The 6,760-nt window shown below is 50.3% G+C and overlaps 1 protein-coding gene across 1 annotated transcript; it reads right to left on the reverse strand.

Annotated features, from left to right (window-relative positions):
* Positions 1 to 254: 254 nt before the first annotated feature.
* LOC135891302 (torsin-1A-like) lies at positions 255 to 4,541 on the reverse strand. The gene is made up of 5 exons (XM_065418834.1): positions 4,355 to 4,541; positions 2,544 to 2,812; positions 1,575 to 1,750; positions 790 to 917; positions 255 to 499 (listed from the first exon to the last, which is right to left on the reverse strand). The coding sequence occupies exons 1-5, from the start codon at positions 4,539 to 4,541 to the stop codon at positions 255 to 257; spliced, it is 1,005 nt and encodes a 334-aa protein (XP_065274906.1).
* Between the last annotated feature and the right edge of the window lie 2,219 nt (positions 4,542 to 6,760).

Genomic DNA, 6,760 nt, shown 5'->3' on the forward strand with positions numbered 1-6,760 from the left:
GATAGTTAAGAATAAATACCATATTAATTTTATTTTACTTACAGCAGCATGTTTTGAAGGTAGGGAAAGGATTACTATATTATGCTGAGATGAGGAAGTTATCTTCTCTCTCCAGTCCCAGTGTACCACGGGCTTTAGATATATTAAAGGGAAGTTCCCTGCCCCAAGAAGCTTACAGTCTGAGAAGATACTGGTGGGAGAAGGAGAAAGAGACTTGCTTTCTTTTCCTCCTTGTCATTGAGCACTTGGGCTTTCTAGGTATCCAGGTTCACCTTTGAGGCCACAGTTTTGCAACCTTTGCTAGAGTAGATTCTATCTTCACTGGGATAGTCGGACATTGCTAAGGCAATCTTTATGATGAGGTCTTCATCTTCTTGGTGGCCTTGGTAGCGCAGCTCCTCTTGGATGCACTCTTTCACATGTTTATATTCCAGGGGCAAGAAAGGGATGAAATAATCTACCAGGTTCTTCTGGATCAGCTTGCTATTCCAAAAACCACCTGGGGGGGGGGGAAAGGGAAGAGAGAGGTATGTCTGTCCATGCATAGCTGGAATGACCACGTCACCACAATGTTTTGTTCTTCTATAAAGCCTGCTATCTGGGGATCTGAAAGCACTCTACAAACACTATTTGACCTATGTGGGGAGGTTTACAATTGAGTTATTGAAAATAATTATGTTTCAGGAATATATTGCTAAGTACCAGTACTGCATGGGTCATTCCACAGAGAACTGGGGCTGGACAATACACATGGGATCCCATGGACCTCACGAGCTCAGAAGTACTCACTGTTCCTGTTATTGAAAATCTCGGCAGATAGCATAGACTGCAGGTCCGTCAGGGGAATTTCTTCTCTTCCCTTCTGCCTCCTCCAATGATCGAGCGCCACCTCTGTTATCTTATCCCCTCCTGCGTTACTGTTAGGAGAGAAATGAACTGGATCATCAGAATGACCCTCAGCAAAGTATTATCTCAGGAACAACGCAAAGGGCCAGATTGTACCCCCTAGATCCATTCATGGAAGGAGCCCTCAGTGGGTGGGTATGATGACTTGGGGAATCTATGCACAACTTATGAATTCTGTTCAATATTATGGACTCTCAATATGTATCTTTCTATATGTATCCATCAGAAGAAGAAATGGAAAGAACAGTGAAGCAGTTACAAATGGGAAAGCTGTAAGAATAGACAATATAAAGTTGAGCTGCTAAAAGCCAGTCGGACAAGTGCTGTCAAAGCATTAGGAAAAATATATAAGAAGGTATTGGAGAAAGAGAAGGTACCGGAGGAGTGGCTAACGGCAACATTTCTACCAGTCCTGAAGGAAGGAGATCCTGTCACTCTGAATAACTGTAGAGGTATAAGTTCTTCTGACTGACACGAGGGTTGGACAGATTCAGTTACCACATATGGACAGTCTCTTCTCGGTGACCAAGGAGAGCGTGTACAGCGAGGCACCCGAACCTGGGCAATCAAACTGTAGCCTGGTGAAAGCCTATTAGCACCTGCTTCTCCCTTTGCCCTTGCTGACTCTGTCAGGTCACAGTTACTCACTAACCATTAGATTTCCTTACTTCAGGAAGAGGAAGATGGCCTTGCCATAGTAGACGCCGTTGATAGCCTCGCGATCACTGAGGTACGGCATGATGGAGTCAATCAGACCATGCGGCATCTGGTCCATTTCAGAGAAAATGAAAAGCGACCTCGGACAGACGCTGACATTCCCTCGAATCCAATTCTGCAGCTGCTCCTGTGGGAACGGGCAAGATGGTCGGTGAGCAGGGGGAGCTGGAAATCAAGATGTGAGCTGGATTATTTTTTCGTGGGGGATTCCACCGGTGCTCTAGCGTGGAGGGACTATTAATGTAATGCTAGTGATACGTAAAGGTAATCAAATCTCACGTGTTAGAGTCTCCCATTGTGTGTCGGCGAGGTATTTGTCTGGATATTGACTTCCATGAGACATTAGGTTTAACTGTTGCCGGAAGGTCTAATCCTGAACTCATTAAAGTCAATGGGAGCTTTGGTTCAATAGGGCCGGGGGGTGGGGCAGAAATACTGAAAAAGATGGACCAATAATCTGATGTGATGTGGTAAATTCTGTGTCTCTGTACATGAGGCCTATAGATTCCTTGAGCTATAGTTCGCTGAAAGAATATAGTCAGATAGAATAGGTTTCAAATTTGACCTACTTCCTAATGTTATAATCTAGTGACGAATGTTTAAATCCTCTTAAAAAGTCCAGTGTTTATGTAGGACCTACAGTAATAAATTTGGGGCAAACTGTGTGGCTAAAGCAAGAACTGGCTTGGACCTCAGTTCAAACATTGAACCAACCCAAGTGTTTGGAGAGGTTCAACAAGTTTGGCGAACTTTGTATAATTTTTCACTCCCCTCTGCACGGTCTGGTTATGCCCACGGTGGGAGCAGAGATGTTGAAATTCCCTGGGCAGTGTTAGTCACACACAGCCCCATATGTGATCTGCATGCAGGATTATTGACCTATCCACCTCATTAGGAGAGTAGAGTCACAAAGGAAGTACCTTATACTGCTTTATATGTTCAGCGTGTGGGAAATGCAAGACTGCGTCATACTGATGAACGAACCTCCTCCTTGCTTCGTGACGCTGGTACAGGTTCCGTGCAATGATCTTGCTGACAAAGGACTTGCCAGTGCCGGTCCAGCCATGGAAGGACATCACCAGGGGCTTCCTGGGCTGTTTGTCTCTGGAGTACGCGCTCAGTGCTTTCAGAACCACCTGGGTGGCGAGGTGCTGCCCAAAGACCTTCTGTTCCAAAGCCATCTGCAGGGCTGGAGGCATGATGGGAGGTCAGTGTCAGGAAGCACTTCATTGACCCTCCCTCCCCATGCTACTGCTGAGCTGCAGATGGGGAGAACATTCCCAGTTAGCATTATCATGGGGCCGTTTCCCTGTGTAATGGGAGCTGTAGGCACTGAGCTGCTCCCTGTATCTGGCCCTCAGCGGCGGTCAATGGGAGCCAAGCGCATGCACGGGATACCTGGAGACTCCCAATAGGACTATCACTGGAGCTGGTGCCTCATACACGGCCCTGGGATGTGATCCTGTGGTTCTGGGGGGATGTGTTTGTTGAAATTCCTGGATCCTCTTTAACCACCTTGGTGGCATATAAGGTACCTAATAGGTGAGGTAAGACGTCTCCCTTGCTCCCCCCCGTTCTCAAAGAAGAGCTGACATTTCAGTGGCAAAAAGCACTTCAAGGAACACTGCCTATAGGCGGAGGAAATCTGTGTACCTTGAAGTAAATGGAGCTATACTAGTTTTCACCAGCAAAGGATCTGGCTCAGAATCTGCAGCATAGTCCTACAGGGAAAGGGTTAATTAAAGGCCTGGTGTTACTGGTGCTGAAAACACAAGAAAGGGGATTTCCTAGCCTGCCAGGCTCATGGTTTATGGAAAGTTTCCAACAGGCCATTTATTGATCCTCTCGGTTTCCACTTCTCGGCACTAATGCCCCGAAGGCAGGGTGAGAACTGCTGCCCAACTTCCTCTTTGGGGAGGCTGCTTGCTTCACAGAAATGAGAGGCGGCAGGGCTCAGAGGCAGGGCGGGCTAGTGGAGAAAGCCCGGGACTCTGAACCTAGCAGTCCTGAGTTGTTATCCGACCCCTAGCCCTGACTCGTGCGTCCAACATTCTCACCAGTGATGTTGGGTTCTGCGCAGGGGGGGCCAGGGCCCCACCGCTTTTTACAAGTGACAGGGGCGAGGGGGTGGAGGGAGCAAGCAGGGGGCGGGGTCTTGGGGGGAGAGGCAGTGCGAGACTGGGGCCTTGGGGGAAGGGACAGGGCATCAGGGGAAAGGGGCGGCACGGGGGAAGCACGGTTCAGGCACCGCTGCCCCCCACACACACTTTTAGGAAGTTTCTGCCACTCCCGGTTGTGCGGTGTTTGAGTGCTCAACTGGAAGCAGGGGCATTGGGAGGATTAATTAGCTCACGGCCTTAAATTCACTCCTGGATTATGCCAGCATAAAGCAGGGGATTCCTGGCAAGGGAAAAGTCAATCAAGGAAAAGCTGTTGTGACATGAGGCATCTGCAACCTCTTCTCTGCCAGCGAAGACCCGTGGAATGGGAAGAGGGGCATGGCCAGGGTGGCTGGGGCATGCAGTAAGGTCCATTCCCTGGCCAGTCTCTGCCAGGTTGAGCCCTGCCCTGGTGGGAAGGAAAGCTGACCTCTCCCATCAGAACCGCTGCCTGAAAAGGCAGCCTGCACTTCCCCAGTTAGAATCCCTTCCCCCAGAATGCAATAGCATTCCCGAGGTCAGCAGGGCCCTTGGATTCCTCCACCCGCGTCATCGCTTGCTCCTGTGATTACCTGGGATGTCCAGGGTGTCCTTCATATTGCAGCACTCCAGGAAGCGGCACTTGAGCCAGGAGGCAGGGGAGAAGAGCTGCCACATGACGGCGGCCCCGCAGAAAGCAAGTGAGGTGGTGATGGGCTCCAGAGCTGACACCAAAGTGGGCACCAGAGCGAAGAATCCAGCCATGTTCAGAAGCTTCATGGCAGGAGCTGAATGCCAGCCTGGCTCGGTGAAAGCAAAAGGGAAAGCATCAGAACATGACTTCCTGATGTGTTTCTGCAATCTCAGGATGTTCTGAGAGCTGGAGGCTAGTTCCCATTAGCCTGGATAAGCCACTGATGCAATAACAAGAGTTGAGACATCATCACATTATTATATTTGGTGTTCGCCTCAGGGCAAAGTCCCATCCTGAGCCGGGTTATGTCCCTGTTGGGGGGGCGGGAGGGGGCGCAAGCTTCTTCGGCCCACTCCTTCGTGCTCCCATGCAGCAGCTGAACAGGATCCCAGCCTTGAGATTTCTAGAGGGAGCTGCTAGTGTGTCTGCTGCCAAGCCTCAAGACCCCTGCACGTTTGGGGCTTGATCCCATGAGGTGCTGAGCTCCTTGAATCCCACTGACTTCTGCAGGAGTAGAGGGCACTCAGCCCCTTGCAGGACTGAACCTTTCGCCAGCAGATTCCAGGGTGGAGAGCATCTTGTTCCTTTTTAAAGTAAAGCCCTCTACCGAGCAGGTTCCTTTGACAGCGCTGCCCTGGCAAGGTGTCTCAGGATCGTTCTGGGCAGCTCCAGTCTCCATGCCCGGCACGGCTTGGTCGATTGGAGAGGCTATGCAAAGTCCCAGATGAGGAACAGGATGTGTGTAGGCTCGAAAACGAATTCATCCTCTGGACAAACATTTGAAATAATTTTCTCTGCAATGACCTGTTCTGAAAATGATTTTTCCCCTTTGGAAAAATTTCAGGTTTAGTTAAAAAAAATCAAATACTGATTTTTTTTCCCCAACAGTCTCCCCCCCCCCCCCCGCCCCAATATTATTGACAGAAGTGGTTTCTTTTGGTTTTGACTAAATCTTATTTTTCAATGAAAAAAGCTTTTCATTGGAAAAATTCCAACCAGCTTTATTTATCCGTCAAGACTTGTGTTAAAGATTTGGTGCCTCCCTTTCACCAGCTGATGGCTGGGGATGTTTGCCTGCAATGGGGTGTCCATCCCACACAGGACTCGAAGGGGTTAAGCTAGACATGCAGGCCTAGGAACTCCACAGGCTGCACCTGGAGGAAGAGCCAGGGAGCAGGGACTTGACTGCAAGCAGGTTCAGCTGTGCAGGAAGAGGTGGGGCTTATACAGACAGGGGCTGCTGCTGGGAAAGGGGCAGTCACTCCCTGGGAAGAGGGAGGAGTGTTTGGAGTTGGTATATCACAGCAGGGGGGAACCAGGAAAGGTAGGAAACAGTCCAGAGAAAGACCAGTGAGGGCTGGGAGAGTAGAGCCCAGAACTGCCAGGTGGAGGGTCCCTGGACTGGAACCTGGAGTAGATGGCAGGCCTGGATTTCCCTACCCACCATGGGGGAAGTGGCACTGATGGGGCAGTGAACTGGAAGACTGGCTGGGTCACTCTGGGGAGTGACAGAGACTTTGGGGGACTGTACCATGTAAGGGGGGGAACGCTGAGTGACCTGGCCAGAGGGCTGAGTCATGAAGAGGATGCTACGGTACTTGGCGTGAGAGAGGAGCTGCAGACGGTGTGACCGCGTGCGACCACGGAAAGGGGTGTGACCTCGAGAGCTAATCCCCAGAGTGACCAGGAGGAGGTGCCAGAGAAGCAGTGAGTGGTGCACTCCGTGACATAGCCTTTTTACTGCCCTGTAGGGGCTGACGGTCAGGGAGGAGATCAGTAGAAAAGGAGAGGGGAAGAGAGATAAGAGCAGGAGAAAGAGAGAGGCAACAGACCAAGGGGAGAAATAGAAATGTTGAGGGGATAAAAAGGAGGAGGGGGATAGAAAGGGGAAGAGATATAAAATGGAGACCTGAGCCAACAAGGGGAAGATGGGTACAGCCATTCCTTTGATTTCCTGTACTGATGTGATGGGTGCTAGGTGCTCCGAGGAGCAAGGCAACAAGAGGCAGACAGAAAAACCTGTGGGGGGCAGGCTGGCCTAGTGGAGACCTGGATCGGGCCCCCAAGATCCAGCTTGTGTTCCTGGCTCTGCCACTGCTCTAATGTGTGATCTTGGGCAAGTCACTTCGCCTGTCTCAGGGGATAATGATACTGACCTCCTAGGTAAAGTGCTTTGAGACCTTGGATGAAAATCACTCTATAAGAGCTGGGTATCATCATCGCTGAAAAGGACACTGCCAGGAACTTGGAGAGGAGTGTTCATTGCAACATGGGTGGATAAGTAGGCATGGTGCATGTGTCCTGG

This window comes from Emys orbicularis, chromosome 18 (assembly GCF_028017835.1).
Source record: "Emys orbicularis isolate rEmyOrb1 chromosome 18, rEmyOrb1.hap1, whole genome shotgun sequence".
Taxonomy (NCBI): domain Eukaryota; kingdom Metazoa; phylum Chordata; order Testudines; family Emydidae; genus Emys; species Emys orbicularis.